Here is a 25,978-nt window from a genome sequence, read left to right on the forward strand (position 1 = left end):
TTCTTTTTTTTTTGTTTTTTGTTTTTGTTGTGAGGCAATTGGGGTTAAGTGACTTGCCCAGGGTTACACAGTCAGTAAGTGTCAAGTGTCTGAGGCCGGATTTGAACTCAGGTACTCCTGACTCCAGGGCCAGTACTCTATCCACTGCGCCACCTAGCTGCCCCTGAGTCTGACTCTTCTTGACCCTATTTGGGGTGTCTTCTCACGTCTCTTCATTCTGAATCCTGTTTTATCTTTATAATTTTGTTACATTTACTTTTGGTTTTTTTTGGTGTGTAGTTGTTCTTTCTGTTTACATTGTTGTAGTTACTGTGTTTATTGTTTTTTTTTTTTTAATTTTTGGCTCTGCTTACTTCATTGTCAGCTCATATAGATTTTCCCAGGTATATATTTGTATTTATTCACTTTATATTTTTGTTATCTATGGGTATATATGGCAAAAATATAAAGTGGATAAATGCAAATATATGTTTCTTTTGCAACAAATACATATACATATACACCATACACATATATGTATATATAGCTGTATATATTTTTATATGTGTATGTATACAAACACATACACATTGTATTTATCTCCAAATTAGAATGAAAACTTCATGTGAGTAGGCTTAGTTTTATTTTTTGATCTTGTATCCCCATCAACTACCCCAGTGTCAAGTATATAGTGCCTAATAATACTTGTTGATTGATTGAATAATGGCAAGATAGCATCTGGGGTAAATGACTGGGCAAGATGTGAAGCATGATCAGATCACTGTAGGAAGGCCAAAGAAATGTGTCTGAGAATAATAGGCTTGGCTGTTCTCTCTACCTGAATTGTAAAGTCACTTGCTAGCTCTGACCACTGGCCTTCCTCAGCACACACAGAGAGCCCAGGAGACTGAAGCTCCTCGGAAGAAGTAGCCCTCACACCTGGTAGGGCTATCACTGTCTCCCACTTCCAGCTGGCACGAATTTGGGCCCTTGATGTCCTCCTGATCGCCTTTTGATGTCTTTTCCCCTTTTAGAGAATGTTATAACCTTCATCCAGTCTAATCTCTTGCTGGATTGTTCTGTAGCTGAAAAGCAGAAGGGCTAGCTTCCCCTTCTTTCCCATTTATGCATATCTTTCTTTCTCTTGGCACACATGCCCATTGATATCTTCTTTGTCAGAAGGCCCCCTCCTAGGCAGCAGGATTGACTTTCAAAGGAGTTTGCAGTGAGGCAGAAGAGATAAGGGGAGTACTATTTAGGGGAAAAAAAACATCTGAGGAGTGGACTAGAGCGTCCTCATTAACCTCTGATTTCCAGGTGTGAGGATTTTCTGTTATTCTTTCAACAGACCTTTATTTACAGCTGTGTTGAGATTGACTCCAGCCACCCTTAATCTCTTTCTTTAGAAGTGCCTTCTTTTAAGGCAGAGGGATGCCCTTTCCCTTTCTTGCACCCCTATAATTATCTCAAGTATCTTTCCCCTTCCAGAGAGCCATCCCATCTGACAAATAGTATTTTTAGGGGTTTTGTTTGTTTGTGGGTTTGGCTTTTTTTTTTGCGGGCAGGTACGTAGCACAATGGATAGAGTAGATAAGACTCATCTTCTTGAGTTCAAATCCAGCCTAAGACATTTACTAGCTGCATCACCCGGGGCAAGTCACTTAACCCTGTTTGCCTCAGTTTCCTCATCTATAAAATGAGCTGGAGAAGGAAATGGCAAACCACTTTGGTATCTTTGCCAAGAAAACCCCAAATTGGGGTCACAAAGAGTTGGAAACAACTGATCAAGAAATTTTTAAAAGGGGAAAAAGTTCAATTGATCACTACACTGGAAAACACAACAAAACAAAACAACATGGCGATGTCTAACACCTGTAGACTTCCCCACTTCCATGAAGGAGGATGCTGCTGTTGCCACTTTCTCCATGAAGTCTTCCCTGGGCTAGAGATGGGGGTCCCCTCTGAGAACAGCTCAACCACAACATCCCTTCCCAGCCTCCCATAGTATTCTTGAGCTTTACCACACGCCTGTTTATATATGCTCTTGTTTTCTTTTCCAACTCTTTTACATTTATAAATATTGTTTCCTCAACAAGACTACTTCTTGTCTTCTCATAGCATCTAGCACAGTGCTAAGTACTTTGTATATATTCTGTAGGTACTGCTTGTCTCCCCCAACAGAATATTCTGCTTTCTGCCTTGGAAACAGAAACTGCTCATTTTTGACTTTGTGTCCCTAGGGCCGAGACAATGACTGGATTGTAGTGACTTTTATTCAATTCTTGTTGATAGATTTATTCATTTTAAAAAGTTTTGATTTAGGCATATGCAGAATAGTTATAATTTGACAGCTTTATTTGTATCAGAATTTATAAAGATTCTGGGCCTTAATGATATATAATGTAGACAAGCCAACATGATACTTATAGCAGCAAATTTTTTTCTTCTTTCCCTCTTCAGAACGTGCTGTAATCTCTTTGTCTTTTAATTTTAGTACAGTTTCCTTCTCTTCCTTCTCCTCCTCCTCTTTCTCCTCCTCCCCCTCCCCTTGCTTCCCCCTCCCCCTTCTTCTCTTTTTCCCCCTCCCCCCTTTCAACTACTACTATTTTGGAAGCCCTGTTATAACAGCGATAGATATCTAAATACTTGCTTACTAATTGACATGATATCATAATTTCTAAGGGAGTACACTTTATATAGCATGCATGCTTGACAATATGTTACTGCCTTTTCTTCTCTGCTTTCATTCGCACACACCACCATAGGATTTGGAGCTGAAAAGAGATTATTTCTAACCTCATCATTTTATAGATAATGAAACTGAGGTCCAGAGAGGCAAAGCAACTTATTGAAGGTCACATAAGTAATAACAATAGAGGTCTTTTACATAGAGTATTCAAGTTTGTAAAACACTTTACATGAATTATTTCGCTTGAGATAGCAAATAGCCAAGTAAGCAGTAGAACCCAGATCCTCTGAATGAAATCCTAGTGGTTCTTTCCCTTTAGACACTTCTAATTTATCCTTTATATACATTGTTTGTACATAGTTGTTTGCATGTTGTCTCTCCTCCTTCCCCATAAGAGGGGTGCTCCTTGAGAACAGGGACTTCTTTTTTGCCTGTCTTTGAACTCTTAGTTTTAGTATGCTATGAGAAGACATATACTAGGTGCTTAATAAATGTTGGTTTTCTGACATGCTATCTGTTTGTCTTAATTTACCCCTACCCCATTTCTCTTGGTTGCCTGTCCATTTGCCTTCCTTTCCCTGAGTCTCCACCACCACCAACTCTTTGACACTTTCATTATTTCTTGATTCTCCCAGCTTCTGCTCCCCAGTACCTAGTCTTCTACAGTCTAGTCTTCTAGACTTTTGGTCACCAACCTGACCAAGCACAGCACTCATTCAGGCTTCATTTATGGCTACTCTTCTTTCCCAAGCTCTGTCCTTCAAATACAATTCCAGTTACTTAGGTAAGATTTTTGATAAGTAACATAGGACTATAGTTGGGGTTTTTTTGTTTTTTTTGCAGGGCAATGAGGGTTAAGTGACTTGCCCAGGGTCACACAGCTAGTAAGTGTCAAGTGTCTGAGACTGGATTTGAACTCAGGTCCTCCTGAATGCAGGGCCAGTGCTTTATCTACTGCGCCACCTAGCTGCCCCCTAGGACTATAGTTTAATATTAAAAGTATCCCCACCCTTGTCTGGAGTGCTTGTAAGCAGTTTCATATATGTATGCATGCACATGTGTGTATTTATCTTGTGTATGTATGCACGTGTATGTGTATGTATGCATGGCATATTGTGGCACATATGCATGTGTATTTATGCAGTCATGTGCACACATCCAGTCCTATATAGCAGAGCTATATTTGGTGACCATTTCCCAGTCCTAAGATAATATTAAAAGAATCACATCCTAAAACTTGACATTAAAAAAACCAATAAATTTTGTTATCTTTAATTTTTCATCCAGTCATTTCTAATTATACCTCCTTTTCCACTTTACTCCCAACCAGCAAGGAATCCCTTGTAAGGGTCAGTCAATAAGCACTTATTAATCACCTACTATATGCCAGACATCATGCTAAATGTTAAGGATAAAAAGAAAAGTAAAAACAAACAAAAACCAGTTTTTGCTCTGGAAGCTTATGGTCTAATGGGAGAGACCACATGCAAGTAACTATGTACAAACAAGATATCTTTCTATCTATATTGGTGATAAATTCAGAGGGAAAGCATTAGTATTAAGGGAGATTGAGAAAGGTAGGATTTTAGCTGTGAGATAAAGAAAGCCAGGAGGCAGAGATGAAGAGGGAGAACATTTCAAACATGGAGACAGCAAATAAAAATTCATGAAGTGGGGAGATGGAGTGTCTTACGAGAGGACCATCTCACTGTTGGCCAAGACCAACTTTCTTGAAGACCTTCTGACTGTTTATGTGACACACACCAGAGTATTCCTGTTTATTTCTTCATTTCTTCTCTAGGCCTAGGATGGCCTATTTTAATTGCACAGCATTTTGCTGTCTTTTTTCATGAGTTCATTGTCACACCTGGCCTTTAAAAAAGAACATTGAAATAGTGTGCTTCACATCTGTCCATAGTTGTACATGTGGCTGCTTTTGATATAAAATAGATGGCAGTTGGCTTTCTTTAAAGACCAGAATCTGAATACTGAGGCCATGATCCAGGTTTGAAAATCTCTCCGTGCTAATTGGGGCTATAGCATGCAGGCCAGTTACTTGGAAAGAAGATCACTCAGTGTTCAAGCTACCAGATTAGAACCCCCTCCCCTCCTCTTTTTCCTGTTCTTTCTAGCTACGATAGTAAAACAACCCCCTAAGATATTTCTGCAGACATTAAAGCATATCCTTCATTAACAAGTTAGGATCTTGTCCACTGTCCTCTTCAGAGCAAAGCCCTGTGAGCTCTCTCTGTGTTATTCCACCAATAAGTCTTCAATACACAATTATTTAGTGCCACATCAGGCTGTGGCTGCTAACTCTGATGGTAAGTGTGTGTAAAACCTTTCTCCGTTTCCTTTCCTTTTAGGTTGGAAAACTGATCCAAGAAGCAGCTGGAAGGAGTAATTTGAAGAGAGTAACTCTGGAGCTTGGAGGGAAGAGTCCCAATATTATTTTTGCAGATGCTGATTGTAAGTCATCTGCAGATCTTATACATTTCCCAGGACACAGTTACACATAGGCTCTCTCTTCTCTCCTTTCTTTTTTCTTTCCTTCCTCCTCTCCTCTCTCCTCTCCTCTCCTCCCCTGTCCTCTCCTGTCCTCTCCTCTTCTCTGCTCTCTCTTCTCCCCTCTTCCTTCGTCCCTTCTCTCATCTCCTCTAGTCTCCTTTCTTCTCCTTTAATCTTTGGGGTACATTGATAAACCCTTGAGATCCTATGATGTTGCGGATAGAATCGAAGAGAGGTTGTGGAGTAGATGGGGCTAGGGTACCATAGTACAATGGATAAGACTTCAAAGGGTTTACAGTCTATTGAATGGATGATACACACACACACACACACACACACACACACACACACACACACACACACACACACAAATCATCCATTCAATAGAAACCTTGATAACATTATTCTTTTAGCAGCTAAGACATAAAGAATGAAAAAAAGGACAAAGGTATCCTTATGATGAGTATTGTTCTGATACATGTTTATCTGGGTTTTTTTTTGTTTGGTTGTTTTTTTTTATGGGGCAATGGGGGTTAAGTGACTTGCCCAGGGTCACACAGCTAGTAAGTGTCAAGTGTCTGAGGCTAGATTTGAACTCAGGTCCTCCTGAATCCAGGGCCAGTGCTTTATCCACTGCACCACCTAGCTGCCCCGATAAATGTTTATCTGAAGAGTGAAGGGAGGGGATAGTCTCTTTCCTTTTCCTATTAAAAATTTTTAAAACTACCCAAATACCAGCTGGGCACCAAACACTAATTTCATCAACAATTCACTTCAATTGCCTTTCCTGCCCATTTCTCTCATGTAAAGTATCACACTGGGGATATGGCACAGGCATTAGCTTCACTAGTGGGGACCTTAGTGGACGAGAGCAATAGAGAAAAAATGGTGGTTTTCATCTTGCAGTGGACTACGCTGTGGAGCAAGCCCACCAGGGTGTGTTCTTCAATCAAGGTCAGTGCTGTACAGCGGGGTCCCGCATTTTTGTGGAAGAATCCATCTATGAGGAGTTTGTTCGAAGAAGTGTGGAGCGTGCCAAGAGGCGAATAGTTGGGAGTCCTTTTGATCCAACTACTGAACAAGGCCCTCAGGTTAGTAATAAGAAATCTTTCATTTTCTGACTTAGGCACTTACATAGAGCTTCTAGACTCTAATGGGGCCTTCAATTTTAAGTCTCTTTTTTTGTTACTTCCTCTCTCCTTAGAAACGTAAAGAACCTTGCTTGTTTTCATGAATACAACTAGAAATTCAGTCATGGAGTAGTCTTTCCCTTCCAAATTAGCTTTTTTTTTTTTTTTTTTTTTTACACATTGTCTTTCATTTTTGGCAATTTCTTCAACACTGTTTTTATTTCTGGAAGAAAAAAAAAACCAAGGGCATTATTCCTTCTGTTTGTCTCCTTCCACCATTTAAGCAAAGGTTAGAAATTGCTTAAGAGCCCTGAGGATTTGTTAGGAATTGAAGTATTGCTTGGGCCCACAAGAGTGCCTGGCCCAGTGTCTGGCAAAGAGGAGTGACTTGCTAGGCGTTCAAATCCTTGATCTGTAGGGGGCAACTCTTAACAGATTTATATTGGATTGGGAGAATTCATTCCTTCCCATGTAGGAATAGAATGGTTATCTCTAAACATTGTCTGAGTGCTGAGGTTCTGTGTAGTCCTACTGAAGGGAAATATCAAATCAGTCATGGTGGGTATGTGTTGGTAGGCATGTCAGCCAGGTCTGTTCCAGTGCAGAGAATAATGATAACATTTCATAGCAAGGGACAGGTAAAGGTACTATACCTGAGATTTTGCTAATATGGAGAACTCTCTCTACTAGTAAAGGTCAGTACCTTCTCTGCAACTTATAGAGATCTGCCCAGAGTCATATAGCCAGCAGATATCAGAGGTGAGACTTAAGACTGGGTCTTCCATTGAGCTCCTCAGTATTCATATCTGATATCTCCCATCTAAAATGATTCATGTAAGGTGGGGGGGGGGGCGGGTAGTGAGAAGAAGTAAAAGGTGGAGAAAAGAGGAAATGTCCCTTTTAGGGAGTAGAGTCACATCCTTTGACTGTGAGTTCTTTTGTGATGCTCTGATAAGTTTTGCCAAATGGAGATCTGGTTTTATAGAAGACCAAGAAATACCTTTGATAACATGCTGACCAGTTCTCCCATGAAAACTGATGAGGACTAATGCCTCTTTAGGTCTGGGAAGACATAATTTGCCTAAACTCCGTCTATTGCCAAAGGGAATGGAGAGAGGCATTTATCAGGGCAATTCAAACAAAAACAAAAAAGAAAAAAAAATACCCCCAAGTGAAAGAAGGCTTTTATCTGAATTGTTAGGGTAACAATTCAGTCATCATAAGAACCAGCTTCAGCTATGTTGATTAGTAACTAGCCTTTAAAAGTGAGTATTTAATACTTTCCTCTCTAGGTATTGTGGGGACTTATAGAACCAATGTCCTTTCCAAGTTGTATATTTGTTTTGCAATTAGAAAAAAAAATGACAATTTAAAAGCATACCACCCCTTCCAAAAACCCTATTCATACACACAAAATAAGCATAACTTGATAACTACAACAACAATTGCACATAGTTAAATTGCACTTTCTAATTTACAAAGTAGAAGTCTTTGGCCACTTTCATAAGCAGTGTGCTTTCTGTATGATTGATTTCATTTTGATTTCTTACTCTTCATGTAAATACTAAGTGAGGGAGGGGGTTAGCCATATTTCAGTCTGGCAGTGTGCCTCCCATTTAGGGACATTACCTATGATTATAAGGGGTATTTCTGGTGGTCATTATTTTCAGAGCCATACATTCCCTCAATTCCTAGACATAAATCCAGGAATATAAAAAAGTACCAATGAAAGAACTTTCCACAGGATGACTTTCCTGATCCTCCAGCCACCAGCACCCCCTCATTCCCTGCTTAAATAAACCCTTTGTATTTATTTTGGTTATAATTGTGTTGTTGTTATTCCATCCCTGATCCCCCCCTTCCTCAAAGGGGTCCTGCCTTTAGGCACAAATGGACCCAGATCCATTTCTGGGGGACCCTAGCCCCAAATAGGGAGATTTATGCTTTTTTTTCTCTGTCATCATTCTTCCACCTGGGAATTAAGGATGAGTTCTTTTTTTGTTTTTTTTGTTTTTTGTTTTTTGTTTTTTGTAGGGCAATGAGGGTTAAGTGACTTGCCCAGGGTCACACAGCTAGTAAGTATCAAGTGTCTGAGGCCGGATTTGAACTCAGGTACTCCTGAATCCAGGGCCGGTGCTTTACCTCTGTGCTATCTAGCTGCCCCCAAGGATGAGTTCTTAAATAAAACACAGCCTTGACTTGTGAAGGGTCTCCCCAAAAAGGGGTAAACAGGGTCCTTTCTAGAGAACATATTCAGTGTACAAAGTAATAAATATCAGGTACAAGGCAGTTATTTATTCTTTCCAAATTTATTCCTTCCCCAAAAAAGAAACACTTAAAACAATGGGACTTACAAGAACTCATTAAGATGTATTTAAGTATAAATAATAGCTTATCACTTCTATTACACTTTCCCAGAAGATGAAGACTCTGGGGAAACTTGTGGAACTGAGGAGTTCTTCAGTTCTATATTGCCCCTCGGAGTGATAATCCTCACTGTACACACACATATATGTATATAGATACACATAGGCACGCACACACATATATACATGTGTAGGTATATAGACATGTGTGTATAGAGACAGACATGCGTATTTATATCAACACACATGTGCATATACCCAAATATGTATACGTGTGTGGGTATATTGATGTGTATAGAGATAGACATATATGTACACACCTGTGTATATACATACATGTGCACACCCATACTTCCTTAATAGAATCTGAGCTATTTCAGGGTGGGGACCGTTTCACTTCTGTCTTTGTATCTCTAGACTCCAGCAGAGTGTTTAGCACATAGAAGGTGGTCAATACATAATTGTCAGTTGCTTGATTGATACTGCATTCATTTATTCATCTTCATTTTCATAGCAGACTTCCTGTCTTATGTTGACAAGATGATTTCTTTCCGTAGATCGACAAGAAACAGTACAACAAGATCCTTGAGCTCATCCAGAGTGGTGTGGCAGAGGGGGCGAAGCTGGAATGTGGCGGCAAAGGACTAGGCCGAAAGGGCTTTTTCATTGAGCCCACCGTGTTTTCCAACGTTACCGATGACATGAGGATTGCCAAGGAAGAGGTACCAAATATCTCAGTTAAGAGACTTGGAGATTTCCCTCGGGTTGCATTCTAGAGTACTTTAGCAGAAAGTCTGAGAAGTTGTATTTCCTGGATTTATTTTTGTTTTTGTTTTTGTTTTTTAGTGAGGCAATTGGGGTTAAGTGACTTGCCCAGGGTCACACAGCTAGTAAATGTTAAGTGTCTGAGGCTGGATTTGAACTCAGGTACTCCTGACTCCAGGGCTGGTGCTTTATCCAGTGCGCCACCTAGCCGCCCTGGATTTATTTTTTTAATAGCTTATGCAATACAAATATAAATGCCCTGCCATTCCAAATATAAGAAGTTTGGAAACCAAAGAAAAGGAATTACCAATGAGATGGGTAGATGAGATAGAATCCCATGGAGCAAACCAAATAATTATGGTCTTCGTTATACATAATAATCTTCAGATGGTAGTTAACTTTTAATAACAACTCCTATTTACAGAAACACTTTAAGGCTTACCACTTTTCCCACAACAAGGCTGCAATGATTTATAATGCAAATGTCATTAAACCCATTTTCATAATAATAGACATAAATAAAAAGTTTTAATGTTGCAAAATACTCTGCATACATTACCTCATTTGTGCCTTACTACAGTTATTATAAATCTCCATATTACAGATGAGGAGACAGATTTATAGAGGTCGTACGTTCATAGTCACAGTGATTCTAAGTTTAGATGGGGACTCTTGGTTCTAAGACCGGCATTCTGTCTCCTATAGCATTCTGCCCTGACGTTGCACTAAAGGCTTAATTTTCCAGTCCATATGTCAAGAACCAAGCCATCATTAATGGTTTAAAAAATAAAATTTGTATATGGAGGGGAAACAAAGAATGCATCTCCCAGATCAGGAGTGATTCAACCACCTCTTCACTTTGGTCCTCTGCTCCTACTTCAGATATGTAACATAGAGTTTTCCCAGTTTGGAAAGATCCTTGGTACAACATGAAAGTATGTCTTCTATGTACATGAAGAACACAAGCATATATACACATAAATACACGTGTGTATGTATGTGCGTGCACATGTGCGCAATAAGGTACACATGCTCTCCAGTGCCCGAGAGAACCAAACTCTGATTATACAAACTTCAGAGTCAGTGTCTATTTGATTTTGTTCTTGGAAAGTTTGGAACACTTTGTGTTATGGTATTGCTGAAATTCAGTTTGATTAAGTGAATCAATAAAGGTTATTGATTCTACTTTATGTTATTGATTATATATATGCATACATACAAACATAGACACGTGTTTATATGTATATAATATCAATAAATAGGGAGACAACAGGCAAAATTGTGGCAAAGCAATCGCCAAATCACTTTCATGTGGCTTAATGCAGAACACTTCATCCTTATTGCAGATTTTTGGGCCAGTTCAGGAAATCCTGAGGTTTAAGACTGTGGACGAAGTTATAGAGCGAGCCAACAATTCTGACCTTGGACTCGTAGCTGCTGTTTTTACAAATGATATTAACAAAGCACTTACAGTGTCAGCAGCAATGCAGGCTGGGACCGTTTGGTGAGTCTTTCCCTTTTTTCTGGCTCAAAGTCACTGCTTTGGTGGGCAGAACAGAAGTAAACTTGTCAACCCTTCAGATAAGATGGAAAGGAAGAAAGGCAATCCAGCCTCCAATTGGAACACTCCATTTTCTTTTCTTCTTCTTCTTTTTTTATATAGGTGGTTCCTCTGTGTCAATGATCAACTCCCTTACTCAAAAATCTTCAGTAGCTCCCTGTTGCTTCGAGGATAAAATAACATTCTCAACTTGGCATTTCAATCATTCCACAATCTGGTTCCCACCCACATTTCCAGTCCTATTTCATAATACTACCCTTTCATGAACTTTCCATTTCAGTCAAAATGTCCCCTCCTACCTGTACCCTGTGTTTGTAATTTCATTTCATAACTCAAGTGCACCTCTTTACACAAGGCCTTCCTTAATTCCTCCAGTTGTTAGTACTTTTTGCTCTCTTAAAAGTACTTCCTATATACTCGTCTATGTACAAGTTGTATACCTTTAGTAGAATATAAGCTCCCTGGAGGCAGGAGTTTTTAAACTTTTGTCTTTTTATCCCCACTGTTGTTCAGCCATGTCCAACTCTGTGAGCCCGTTTGGGGTTTTCTTGGTAGAGGTACTGGAGTAGTTTGCCATTTCCTTTTCCAGTTCATTTTACAGATGAGGGAACTGAGACAAACAGGGTTAAGTGACTTGCCCAGGGTTACACAGTTTGTAAGTGTCTGAAGCCAGATTTGAACTCAGAGAAATGAGTCTTCCTGATCCCAGGCCTGGCCACCTAGTTGCCCTTGTTTTTATCTCCAGTGCTAAGTGCCTAATAATAGGCACTTAGCAAGTATTTGCTAAATTAAATTAAATTAAATTGGATTAAATCTGGAAATCTAATTAAATTTAAATTATATAATTTTTCTTTACTTATTAAAATGTATTTTCTTTTGATAAGAGTAACTAACCCATTGCCTTTTTTCCCATTTAGTATATTCCACTGACAATTTACACCTTTTTTTTTCAATCAGGATCAATTGTTACAATGCCTTAAATGCCCAGAGTCCCTTTGGGGGATTCAAGATGTCTGGAAACGGGCGGGAAATGTAAGTATTTTGCTATTCACTTTCAGAATTTACAGGACAAGAAGTTTTATGACTATTGGTACCAAGAAAGTCTCAGCTATTCATATAATAATTTAATTATCATTCTAGTGTCATTTTCATCGCCAGTTGTTGTTCTTCAGTCTAGTCTACTCTTCCTGACCCTATCCGTGGGGTTTTCTTGGCAAAGATATTGGAAGGGTTTACCATTTCCTTCTCTAGTGTATTAAAGGCAAATAGAGGTTAAGTGAATTGCCCAGAGTCACAGAGTTACTAAATTTCTGATGTTGGATTTGAGATCTGGTCTTCCTGACTCCAGGCCTAGCACTCTATCCACTGAGCCACCTGGCCACCTCTTTCACTATCTATAGTGAACATTTATTGAATGACCATGAAGCATGTATTACCCAAGGCACTCATGAGCTATCCCAGAGCAAATATTCCTTAATTCTGAAAAAAGTTGAGACCCATAACTTGTGAGTCATAAATGGAAGCCACCCATGGCCATTTTATTCTTCCAATAGAGAATAGAGCTATATCATACTTCTCCTGGGCTGGTCCTTAGGTCTCAACCAATTAATATACTGATTGAGTATCCACTCTGTGACTCACACTGTATAGGTGCCATGGAAAATTAGTTTAAAAAGGAACAAAACACAGAGGACATAAACAGCTTCAGCTGAGGAAACAAGATATGTATCTAGGAAGCTACTGTTGAACAACAGAAGAATATAATTAAACACTGAATTCTTATATCAGATATATGGATCATACAGGAGTTCAAGAATGGGAGAGATCTTGAACTCATAGGTTTAGAGCTGCAAAGGATTGTAGAAGTCATTTAGTCCAATGTCCTCATTTTACATATGGGGAAACTGAGGCCCAGAGAGGTTTAAGTGACTTGCTCAGGGCACACAGCTAGTAAATGTTTGAAGTAGGAGTTGAAATCAAGTCTTTCTACCTCCAAGTTGAGCACTCTATCCACTCTACCATGTTTCCTCCAGGAATATAAATCAGAGGTATGATCTGTGTTAGTAGAGATAGTCACTTACTAGGAATACACTACCCTAACTTCTAAAATCATATCTGAAAAATAAATAAATATAGCTTTAACTATATCTATACAGATATCTATCTATGGATATAGATATAGATGTGTGATGTTGTTTTTGTTGTTCAATCATTCAGTAGTGTCTGATTATGACCCTATTTAAAGTTTTTTTTGGAAAAGATATTGAAGTGATTTGCCATTTCCTTCTCCAGCTCCTTTTACAGATGAGAAAACTGAGGCAGACAGGGTTCAGTGGCTTGTTCAGGGTCACATAGAGTGTCTGAGGCCAAATTCACCTTCTTCCTAACTCCAACACTAGCACTCAAAACACACACTGTCATATCAGTGATTGTCAGTGTGGACCGAAGATGAATGAGCATCCCTGAGACCATTTCTGGTGAAGCTAATGGACCCAGGAATAATATTTCTAAATGCCTAAAACACGATATGTAGGATTACAAATGAAACCAATTGTATTGAATATGGTTATCAAAATATTAAAAAACAAACAAACAAAAAAAACAAGACACAGACTCTAAGTAGCCTTCTTATGAAGTCATAGCAGCCAGGGGTTGTTATTGTATCACATCTTACAGTTGAAATCAGTTGATTCAGTAACATAAATAAATAAATAAACCAGTTGGCTCAGTTTTTTGGTACCATGTCAACAAAACAACCAGTTAATTGATGAAAATTTTTGTTTTGACATAATGTAGAAACAATCCAAGACTATGTTTACACAAGCCAAATGGAGGGGAAGGTTGAGGCAATTATCCAGATAATTCAACTTAAAAAAAATCAAAACCTTGTTCTTAGAGGGAACTTAGTAAGAATTTTTAGCTGCTATAGCTTAGATTGTTACATATTTTATTGTGATTCTGCCCATCTCACCCGACCCATTCCATAGTGGAAAAATGACCCTGGTTCTACCCAAAGTGGTAGGAATCGCATTCGATAAAGGATCCCATATAGCCATCTCTCTTAGATGCAGCTCCAGAACTGAGCCTACTGCCTCATCTCCAGGATAGAACTGCTGTCCCATTTCTAGCAACCACCATAACACATCTCCACCTATTTATAAGATGTAATATAGAAGGGAGTTATAGGATTTAGAGCTGGAAAGGACCTTAGAAGTCATCCAAACCAACCCCCTTATTTGATAGAAAAGAAAACTGATTCACAGAAATTGTCCAAGATCACACAGGGAGTGAGTAGATGTGCTGGGATTCAAACCCAGTCCCTCTGATGCCAAATCTAATGTGTTTCCACCACCCTTGGTTCTCTTGCTTTTAAGAACTATTTTATTCCTATGTGGAATTGGAGGTTGAGAAACAATGAATTCCCCCAACCCTGTATAAATCTATTGAGAGTTACCCTTTATTGATTTCTGACATTTCTGACTATTTGGCCCCCAGCTTTTGAGGTCTAAATTAGATTTAGTTTCCCACAGAGTTGCCAACCTGCCGAATGATTGCCTGGTGCTCAGCTGTCAACCTTCCTTTACTTCTGTAAAGTCTTGGGTACATGCTAGAGGAAAAAAAAATATGACAGAATTTTTGCCACAGATTAAGGGGGAAAGAACATTCTATCCTAAAAGCATAGAATCTAGTATTGGAAGGGGCCTCATAGGTCATATAATTCAGTGGTGTCAAACTTATAGAAACAGGGGCCACTTACCCATATATAAGGATCCCAGTGTGCTTCATTTTGACTTAATTTAAAAATGTTTCATTGTATTTTTTTCCTAAATCTTCATTTATTTATTTGTTTGTTTATTTATTTATTTATAATATGTATTCTTTCTTTCTTTCTTTCTTTCTTTCTTTCTTTCTTTCTTTCTTTCTTTCTTTCTTTCTTTCTTTCTTTCTTTCTTTCTTTCTTTCTTTCTTTCTTTCTTCCTTCCTTCCTTCCTTCCTTCCTTCCTTCCTTCCTTCCTTCCTTCCTTCTTTTCTTTCTTTCTTTTTTTGGCAGGGTAATGAGGGTTAAGTGACTTGCCCAGGGTCACACAGCTAGTAAGTGTCAAGTGTCTGAGGTCAAATTTGAACTCAGGTCCTCCTGAATCCAGGGCCAGTGCTCTATCCACTGCGCCACCTAGCTGCCCCTGTTTCATTGTATTTTAAAAAGTATTTCCCAATATGGTTCACATTTTAATCTGATTCAGGTCACATGGGCTACAGGCTGCATGTTTGACCCCTCTGATCTAGTCTAAACCCCTTATTTTACAGATGAGGAAACTGAGGCCCACTGGGGTAGAGTAACTTGAGGAAAGTCACATAAGTAACAGGATCAGGCTTTAAAATAATATTTTGTGATTCCAGCTCTGATGTTTTTTTTAAACCCTCCATGCCATGCTGGAAGTATGTCTTGACATTTTAAACACTGATGAGGCACAGTTTGAAATTGAGATGTGTTACAAAAGTGTATTTAATGGAGATAAAATAGAGTGCAAATATACACAGAAGTGAATTGGACATTTGTGTCAAGTCTATGGTTGTGAAAATGGCTTTGTCTGACAAAAGCCTGAACTGGTTTCTGAAGAGCTTCTAAAGCACAGCACATCACAGATTTAAGGGGCTTTATCTACCTAAGTCTCTGGTAACTAATGCCAAGATTCACTCATCATAACGAGTGCAATCAAGTCTGGGGTGAGAAGCAGGACACTTGAGCTCTAAGTATAGATTCGTCCTTTGAGTAACCATGAAGGCCTCCCGATGAAGGATTCCCTTTGGGGGAAGGTCACTAGCCATATATCTGCCTTCTTATAGTGATGGACTCTTGCTAGACTTGTATTGTCACAGTATCTAGTCAGAGAGTGAATTTTTCCCTAAGAAAACTTTCCCTTAAGAGCAAGATTTTTGCCAGGAAGGGTAGCTCATGCCTGTAGTACCTAATACTGGGGAGCGGAACTGAGGGACTACTTGAAAGTAGGAATTTTTAGTCATAATAAGGCTAAAGTTGATAGGGTGTCTACATTAAATTTGGTACCAATATGGTGAGCCTCCAGGACCTGAGGGCCACCAGGTTGACTAAGGAGGTCCAAACCAGCCCAGGTTGGAAAGACAGAGCATGTTAAAGCTTCTCTGCTGATTAGTATTGGGATTGGCCATGAGTAGCCATTGCATTTCCAGCCTGGGTGAGATAGAGTCAGGAGAGAAAGGGGGTCGGGGGAAGAGAGACAGGCTGGCAGACACAGAGAAAGAGAGACCAAGAAACAAAGACAAGGAGACAGAGAGACAGATAGACAGACAGACTGAGAGACAGACAGACAGAGACAGAGGGACAGAAAGAAAGAAACAGACAGAGAGAAACACAGGAGAGAATGTGTGTATGTATTTGGGGATTTTAAAATTGGATAATCTGATTAACTGCCTCAGCCCTCCACTTCATTTGGCTATTGTGGACTCATAGTCTAAGAGTTCTTAACTTTTTGCGTCCTGGAACCCTTTGACAGTCTAATGAAACCTGTGGACTCCTCAAAATGATGTTTTTAAATGTATAAAATAAAATGTAGAACTAATGCAGAAATATGTTTAATGTTATATATATATAAACCTATATCATATTACCTGCTGTCTAGGGTAGGGGGGAAGGGAGGGAGAAAAATTTGAAATTGGAAATCTTATATAAACAAATGTTGAGAACTATCTCTACATGCAACTAGAAAAGAATAAAATACTTTTATTAAAAAAATAAAATGTAGAGTTGAAAAGGAAGCCAATTATATTGAAATACAATTATCAATTTTTTAATAAAAGATCACAGACTCCAGGCTAAGAATCCCTAGACTATAGTGGAACAAGTGCCGGCTTGGAGTCAAGAGAACTGAGTTTGAATCCTGGCTCTATCACATTATAGCTATGTGACCTTGGTCAGGTGACTTAACTTTGCTAAAATTCTGTTTTCTCTTCTATGAAATAAAACAATAAAATTAGTACTACCTACATTCTAGGAGGTAGCCAGGTGGCACACTGTATAGAGCACTGTACCTGAAGTCAGGAAAATCTGAGTTCAAATATGGCCACAGACACTTGCTGGTTTTGTGACCCTGGGCAAGTCATATAACCTCTCTTTGCCTTAATTTCCTCATGTGCAAAATATAATAAAGTAATATACTTCTTACTTTAATAACTTTTCTTGAAAGGACAATGTTTTGTAAACCATAAAACACTATAGAAATGTGAGTTTTTATATTATTGTACCATGATATCAAAGCCTCAGTGTCAACCCACTGGTCACTTTGAACTTTTTCCTTTACTCCCCCTACCTTCCTTGGATCAGGGAGTTACTCCTCTGAAGTCTTCTTCCAGTGTTTCATTCATGTTGTGAAGATGACCCTAGGTTCTAAAAAGTTATGCTTATGGTACACAAGTGCTGCAGCCTTTCACGGTTAATCCCAGTTGCGGGAACTATAGGCACAGGCCACCACTCCTGGCCAAAACTTTGTTCTTAAAAGAAAATCAGAATTCCTCTGGAGAAATCCATTGTCTGGTTAAATTTTGTGGCAATACAAGTCTAACAGGAATCCATTTCTCCTCAGTTGGAAAGGCTCTGAGTATTGACTTGTCTGTTGACAGACTCTGTGTCTGATAGTCAAAGACCTGCCTAGTAAATTAACAGAAAGCTGGCCACAAAGAGATGATTTTATTTCCCCTTCCCAATAAATCTTGAAAACCGTCTGTTGAGGTTTGGGAGAGTTGCAATGTGTGATGCTGGAGGGAGCACCCACCCTACTGAAGTCACAGATTCTTGAAATATTAGAATATTGAAGTGGATTTGGAAGATGCAAAGCTTAGAACAAAATGAGGAAACCACATCATAAATTGGTCCAAATAATCATCGAATCCTAGAACTGTAAGGGACCTCAGAGAAGCTCTGTTCCAATCCCTGCATTTTAAGGATAATGAAACACATGCCCAGAAAAGTTTAGTAACTTGAGTAAAGTCACACAGTTAGAGAAAGAACTACATTTCACCCAGGTCTCCTGATTCTTTTTTTTTTTTTTTTGGTGAAGCAATTAGGGTTAAGTGGTTTGCCCAGGGTCACACAGCTAGTAAGTGTCAAGTGTCTGGGCCTAGATTTGAACTCAGGTCCTCCTGAATCCAGGGCTGGTGCTTTATCCATTAGGTCTCCTGATTCTTAACCCAGTGCTCTTTCCACTATGCTAATCAGGTTTTTTTATTTCAAAAAAGAGCAAATGAAATTAACCTATGTAAAGCTTTAAGCTTTGCAAAACTTAAAACATTACATAAATTCTAGCTCTCTAGCTACAATAATAATATGCTATTATAATTGTTGTTAATGTATGTGGGTCAGGGATGCTTGAATTTCTTTGTGACATAGATCTTTTTAATAGTCTGGCAAAGTCTTAGAATGTTGGTTTTTAAATACATAAATAAAAAGGAAACCAATTCTATTGAAATACAGTCCCCAAAATACATTTTAAAGAGTTCACAGACCCTAGGTCAAGAAACCCTGATTTAGACCCACTGTGTGATTCCTCTTATATCCAAATACTTGGGCCAGTGATTATTTTAATGTTACGGGTTACTTCATCCCCCTTTCTCTAAACAAGACTGTATCTAAACCATGCCAGAGATAATAGCCCTAGGATCTTTGAAGAACGACAGGGCTGTTCTCTGAGGTGAATGTTTTTGTTTGGTTGGGTTTGTTTTGATATAATTCACATGTGATGGGAATGTAATGGCCAAACTCAAAACCAAATTTCTAGCAGGACAGAGGACCTTATTAGCCTCCCTTATGCTTGATGGCGACTGGGTTAGGATGCTTACAGGATGAGGAGTGCACAGGGCAGGGATCTGCCCCAAGTGCGTGCAAAAGTCAGGAAATAAGAAGGGAGTGACCTAGCTCTAAACAGGCACATGATGTCCATGATGGTGAGGCATATTCACAATGGCCCGAGGGCAGGAAAAAGTCCAAAGGGAGCCAGAGCAGAGCTCATAATAATCTGTCTCAAAGCCTGGACAGCACTAATGAGTGAGCGTTTTAAATGAATAAGTTTGCCCTAAATTTTCACTGTCCACTTCTAGGACAATAGACAATGTCTTGGATAAGCAATACCATTCTGACTCAAGTCTCTTCCTGCTGCTTTCTTCAGAACAATTCATAGAATCCTAGAATGCCAATCAATTAAAAAGCATTTATTAAGCACTTATTTTTCTAAGGACTAGAGATACATATAAGCAAATGAAGTTGAGGAGACCTTGGAAATCATCCCGCTCAAGACCCTCATTTTCCATTAAGGAAACAGAGGCCCAGGTAGCTGCTCATGGTCTAATGCCCCAAGGAGGTTCACTCGACTTGGTTATTCTCAGTGTCCAAGTTGTTCTTGGCAAAGAATCCAGAGCACCAGACACTTGATTTTGGATAGGCAATGGTTTCCACTAGAAAGGGTGTAGGTAGCATGGCTGCTCATTCAGCATAAGTTACTTAAAGTAAATGCCCCATTTATCTATCTATCTATCTAATTTGTGAGTAGAGATTGTTTCATTCTTTGTATTTGTATTCCCAGCATCTAGCATGGTTCCTGGCATATGTTGTTGCTGTTCAGTTATTTCAATCATGTCCAACTCTTTGTGACCCCTTTTGGAGTTTTTTTTGGCAAAGATCTTGGAGTGGTTTTCCATTTCCTTCTCCAGCTCGTTTTACAGATGAGGAAACTGAGGCAAACAGGGTTAAATGACTTGCCCAGGGTCACATAGCTAGTAAGTATCTGAGGCTAGATTTGAACTCCCTGAAGATGGGTCTTCCTGATTTGAACTCAATGAAGATAAGTCTTCCTGGCTCCAGGCCCAGCACTCTTCAGTGTACCACCTAGCTGGCACATAGTAGGAACTTAATAAACACTTGTTGATTGAGATTAGAGATCTATATGAATTGGACAGCAGAGAGAAAGAAAAGGAAATCCACATGCTCTCTGAGGGAGGGTTAAAATGTTACCTTCTTTTATTTGCTCACTCTTTTCTTTGACTCTTCAAGAGCTTCGTGAGGCTTTGTTGTTGTTCATCCGTTCAGTCATGTCCAAGTCTTTGTGACCCCATGGACACCATAGCACACCAGGCCCTGCTGTCCTCCACTATCTCTCGAGGTCTGTCTAAGCTTATGATTATTGCTTCCACAACATTATCTATTTCATCCTCTGCCATGCCCTTCTCCTTTTGCCTTCAGACTTTCCCAACATCAGGGTTTTGCTTGTTTGTTTGTTTTTTCAAACGAGTCCTGTCTTTTCATTATGCAGCCAAGTATTTAAGCTTCAGCTTCAGTATTTGTCCTTCTCATGGGTAGTGTAGATTCAGGAATTAATTAAAGGTCACTATCTACTGCCCAATAGACCCATCTTTCAGATGACATGGGCCCCAAGTTTGTACTCTTGCAAGCTGTGCCTTCCAGTATTCATTCCTCTTCATTCAATCTGGGTAACAACTGAAGTCCTGCTCACGTGCCTTGTTGTGATATGGAGGTTATTCCTGGGTCCTTGAGGGCTATGCCAATAAAGCACAAGCTTTTCTTGGTCATACCAAGATGGAGAGGTTCCAGCCTGGTGAGATCCAGTGGATCACTCATGCAAGAACCAAGAGAGCACAGGGCAGAAAGACTCCTCCTCAAGTGAGCCATCCATTGATTATTTTTTTTTTTCAGTTTGTTTGAGCCCACCAACTAACAAAATGCAGTGGAGTCCTCCTCTTCTTCAGTTGGTAGAAGCACATACAGTGATGAAGTCAGATTTCTCCAAGCATCGCATTGATCAAACAATTAACAGGCATTTATGAAGTGCTTACTATGTATCAAGAAAAGGAATGGGGGCAGCTAGGTGGTGCAGTGGATAGAGCACCGGCCCTGGAGTCAGGAGTACCTGAGTTCAAATCCGGCCTCAGACACTTAACACTTACTAGCTGTGTGACCCTGGGCAAGTCACTTAACCCCAATTGCCTCACTAAAAAAAACAAAAACAAAAACAAAACAAAAAACAAGAAAAGGAATGGAGAACTGCTTCTGCTTTGTCAATCTTGCCTTGGGAACCTCATCCCTATTTATCAAAACCGCTTTATATAATACTTGACAAGCAATAAAGCAATTCACCGTCAAAGATATGTTTCTCAGGGGACAGAGCAATAGAGTGTGGTAAGAAGAACTGTGTCTTAGATGTAAAAAGTACAAAGAAGTATTGGTTAGAACACTGAACTGGGCATCTGGAGGTCTTGTGCTGACTGATGTGACATTCAGCTATTCATGTCATCTATGTCATTTCCCTGGGCTTTAGTTTCTAGGTCAGAGGAGTCCTGTCCCTCGTTACTTTAGTGAAATGCTAAGCTATAAATGATTCTGTAAAGTTTCCCCCCTCCCTTTTTTTGGGGGTGAGGCAATCGGGGTTAAGTGACTTTCCCAGGGTCACACAGCTAGTGTTAAGTGTCTGAGGCAAGATTTGAACTCTGGTTCTCCTGAATCCAAGACCAGTGCTCTTTCCACTGTGCCACCTAGCTGCCTCTCCCCCTTAAAAAAAATTAAGGACAGAAACATAAACTGAAAACCTGTGAAGATCAATGAAATCATATCTTTGTAGTTGCCTTGGGGTGGAGGTTTAACATTTTTTTGATGTCATAGGTACCTTTGGGAATCTAATGAAACTTACTGACCCCTTTTCAGGATAATATTTTTTTAACCCATAATGGAAGGAAATGCTAAATTCTAATTAGAGGTTAGTGAAAATAAAGATGTACTTTTTCTCCCTGTCTGAGTTCACAAGCACCCCTGGCGGAGTTCATGGACCTCGGATTAAGAATGGTTGACTGACTAGCTGTGTGACCCTGGGCAAGTCACTTAACCCCAACTGCCTCACCAAAAAACAAAACAAAAAAGAAAAGAAAACAAAAAAAAGAATGGTTGACTGAAAGGAAGGGGGTGATGGTGATATCTAAGGAACCATCATATAGAAACATCAAGGTTAATGACATAAGGGTTCTAGGGAGGATTAAGGCCTTGACTTGCAGGGAGCCAGATCTGCTGGAATGGCTAGACCATCAGTCTCTGACTTCTCTCTTTTCTTTTCTCTTTCCCAGGGGAGAATGCGGTTTGCGAGAGTACTCGGAAATCAAGACAGTGACAATAAAGATTCCCCAAAAGAACTCCTAAGAAGGGCAAGGAAGAAAGGGGGGCAGACCAGCTTGTGTCAAGCCCCCTCAATGTTCTCTGTGGGGCCCAGCACTCAGGAATACAAAGTGTTACACAGTCTTTATTTAAGAATTTAAATGATAACCTATATGCCAGGCAATTCATTGCATACGTAAAGCAAACCAACTGTGCCAGGTTGACTGGCACTCTGTGAGAAACCACTTTAGTATTACCAAATAATGAGGGGAAATAGAACAAGGGTTAAGACCTGAGGCCATTGAACACATTCAGCTTCCCTTCCTAGAACCTGGGGTCAAGTAGGGGAGCTATTTCATTTGATGTCCAAAGGGCTTTCTTCTTGAGGAATGGTGACCTTTTTCATTTCCTTCATTCTTTTTTCTTCTCTTCCCCCTCTCCCCCCCCCAGTCTCTTCCCCTCCCCCAAGAAGAGCTCCTTAGCTGAGCTCATTTGGGGCAGATGTTTGGGCCGGGAACAATTTTCCAAGGTTTTGCAGCCAAATTACCGTTTCATGTTATCCATTTCTTCAAAGCGAAACATGAAATGGTTTTAGTTAGAGCCAGACCAGACTAGAAATGCCAAGAGCTGGTACACTGCAGATGTATTAAGAAGCCAGAAATCATGATATTCCTGACTTTTCCTGGTTTTCTTCCTAACCATCATGCAATAGGAGATAGAAATCAGGGAGATGCCAATCGGGCAGGCAGTATGGGTAGTTCACAAGCTTCTGAGCTTCTGGTCTTCTTTTTCTTCTTTTTTGTTTTGTTTTGTTTTTTGTTTTTGCTGTTGTTGAATTTGTTTGCTTTTCAAAATGCCTTCTATGTTACCTTCTAGAAAGAGGAGAGGAGAGGGACATTATTTTCCATAGATGGCTGAGATGTTTCCCCTTTTTTTTAAAGCCAGGCCAAAAAATAATAATAAAGAGCAGGTTTGGGGGGACAAGAAAAAGATGTTATCAAATCCTTAGCAGAAAGGATTCAGTTCTCACTTTGTGTCAATGGTTTTTAAAAACAAATGATCTATAAATTTGGAGTCTATGGGCTCCTCAGCTCCTGTGCCCGTCCAACCTGCTGCCCTTATGTGTAACAAGTATGACTTTGGTCCATTGAAGCCTGCCATGATCCGGATTCCCTGGAGGCAGACAAACCTGGCAAGTTTTATGGCTAAGCCCTGAAGTTTCATTTCTGAACACTCCAGCATGCCATAGTGACCACCCTCAGCAGTTTGTTGTTGCCAACACCACTCCCAATGGGTTTGTGCCCTGACATTCTCCCCTTGACCTTGCTTTCCAGTAAGGCTGGGTCTGCAATGTGGAAAGCATGAAAAAGGCCCTGCTCCTGTCCCCTCCTAAACACCCATTACCCTCCTGCTTCCCAACGGAACAGCAGGTTCTAGGTGGACAGTGTTAGCTGCCTTTCCCCCCGCCCCCTTCTTTTCCCCTTCTTCATTACCAGCTGCAACATCCATTCCCATCTTTCATCTTGATGAAGAACAACATTTATTTAAAAGTGCCAAGCCTAGCCTAGAGTATGTGGAATAATGGGCAGAATATATATAGCCTTCTATGTAACAGTTTTCTGCTTCCTAACCATACCAGTCTTCTATTTATAACTATCATCTCTTCGTGGATGTTTTCAAGCCATCTGCATTTGCTGTTATTTGCAGGTGACAGTGCATTCACAGACCCTGGTCCCAAGACAAAACACCCTATTTCTGAATTCTTCAATTGAATGTCATGCTCTCCTACTACTGTAGCGTATGTCTGAGCAAAAACGTCCACTAGCCGACTTCTTGTCTTTGAACTGCAATAGAGAATGTGAAAAGGGAGATTTATTTCTTTTAATTTACTTAAAAAGAAAACTTCTGTGCTAGCAATAAAACATTTATATTGTGTACTCCTCGGGATTATTTGGCTGTGTTCGTGTGCCTGTGTGTTGTTCCGAGTTGGTTTGGGTCAGTGCTTGGTTTCTCAGCTCAGCAGCTGTCTTTGCAATCAACATTACCTAAGTTTGGGAATATATTGTTTTTTACAGAACTGTATGAGTGTTGCCAAGATCCTTTCTTTCCTGACTTCATTTAAAGTTATGCATGTATATGTGTATATATACATCTATGTGTGTGTATCTGTATAATACACATAGATTATACATAGATATATATCTGTACAATACATATGTATTATATGTATATAACTTTGTATATCTATACAATACATATATCTATTAGAGATATGTATGTGTGTATATGTGTGTGTGTACCTTGGGTGTACATATCTTTGTATGTTTGTACATATGAACTTGTGTGTTTGTGTGTATATGTATATACACTTTTGTGTATATACTTTTGTATGTTTGTGTGTGGTTTATGTATATTTGCATATGTGCATATGGGTATTACCTCTATGTGTTTGTATGTATGTGTAAATGTTCCTGTGTGCATGGCTATATGTGGCAAACCAATATAGCAGTGTGTGACATATTTCCTATGAAATTTTCTATCAAAACTCAGCCTCAACTCAAAAGAGCTGTAAATGGCAACAAAATAGTCAGTGGGTCAAGCTCCAGCACTGCCAAGATCCAGTAAATATGGGCTATACAGAAAGAGCACAGTCGTACCTATGGGATCTTTTGCAGTAGTTTGATTTAAAAAAAAAAGTGAATGGAGAAAACGGCCAGAGATGTGTTGTAATATTATTGCAGCTGTATGAAGAAATGTGACCGGGCTTCTCAGTCAGAACCCATCTTCTCACTCTGTGGTCTAGTTGTTAGGGAGGCATTCCTGCCTTTTGGTCCTGCAAGGCATGTCCTTTCAACCTGCTCCATCCCACTTCAAGTTCTGGTCAAGTGATAAAAACGTCTGATGACTTGCCCTCTCAGTGAATGACACCATAGGATAGACTCTCAGGGCTTTCTATTGGGATTCTTCTGCCTGATTTCTGTCCTTGAGGCAGTAAGGGGCTAAGTTGTTTGTGCGTGAGTATAAGACTTGAGACAGTACTAAGATGAATAAACTATATCCCAAAGAAAGGCAAGTCAGGGCCTACACAAATTGGGGTTACCCTTCAGTCTGCCTGTATTCAGAACACTAAGCCTTCCAAAAGAGGGGACAGATAGCTGCTATTTTGAAGCTCTTTGGAAAATAGCAAATTAAAAATGTTTCATAGGTACCATCTAGACAATGGGATATATGAAGAGAAAATGGAGTTTGCTGATTCCTTTTTAAAAATATTCCACCAGACCCTCTTAGTTCTTCAAATCAATCAAAGATGTATCTTTTTTTCCTTGAGCCCACCCAAGATACACATCAGATCTGAGATACTGGGCTGTCACTTGACATAAAACTAATGATGGAAACATTGCAGAAGTCACTAATGGCTAACACATGTCTGCTATCATCACTACATCCTACCATCTCAGACTTGCTCTTTACCCCCAAAATATCTATACCTGCATCTCTTCTCTGAGAGTCCCAGCATGTTGTCATGTTGAAGGTGCTTCACTTCTATTCACATAGTATTCACACCTCTCTGGAAAGTTGTGGGAGAAAGAGATAATTATCCCCCAAACTTTAGCCTCGTAGAAAGAATAGAACAGGGAAGTTCACTGATCAGAAATGATATTGCAAGGTGGTGACAGAACCAAGATTCGAATTAATACTCTCCCAATGTTCTAACCATCAGGCAATACTGTCTTTGAGTCTAAGTTCTTTGAATTTAAAGTTGGCACTCCATATTCCCCAGCCTCTGATCTTTGTGAT

At 39.6% G+C, this 25,978-nt stretch overlaps 1 protein-coding gene across 1 annotated transcript in view; it reads left to right on the top strand.

Annotated features, from left to right (window-relative positions):
• The window catches only part of ALDH1A2 (aldehyde dehydrogenase 1 family member A2), a 100,148-nt gene extending 76,060 nt beyond the window's left edge, over window positions 1-24,088 (top strand). Inside the window, exons 8-13 of the mRNA XM_043985054.1 lie at window positions 5,035-5,137; window positions 6,083-6,267; window positions 9,230-9,394; window positions 10,784-10,941; window positions 11,956-12,030; window positions 22,153-24,088. Coding sequence (XP_043840989.1) covers window positions 5,035-5,137; window positions 6,083-6,267; window positions 9,230-9,394; window positions 10,784-10,941; window positions 11,956-12,030; window positions 22,153-22,225 — 759 coding nt within the window. The 3' untranslated portion in view covers window positions 22,226-24,088. The remainder of the gene's footprint in view (window positions 1-5,034; window positions 5,138-6,082; window positions 6,268-9,229; window positions 9,395-10,783; window positions 10,942-11,955; window positions 12,031-22,152) is intronic.
• Window positions 24,089-25,978: the final 1,890 nt, after the last annotated feature.

Source organism: Dromiciops gliroides, chromosome 2, assembly GCF_019393635.1.
Source record: "Dromiciops gliroides isolate mDroGli1 chromosome 2, mDroGli1.pri, whole genome shotgun sequence".
Taxonomy (NCBI): Eukaryota; Metazoa; Chordata; class Mammalia; order Microbiotheria; family Microbiotheriidae; genus Dromiciops; species Dromiciops gliroides.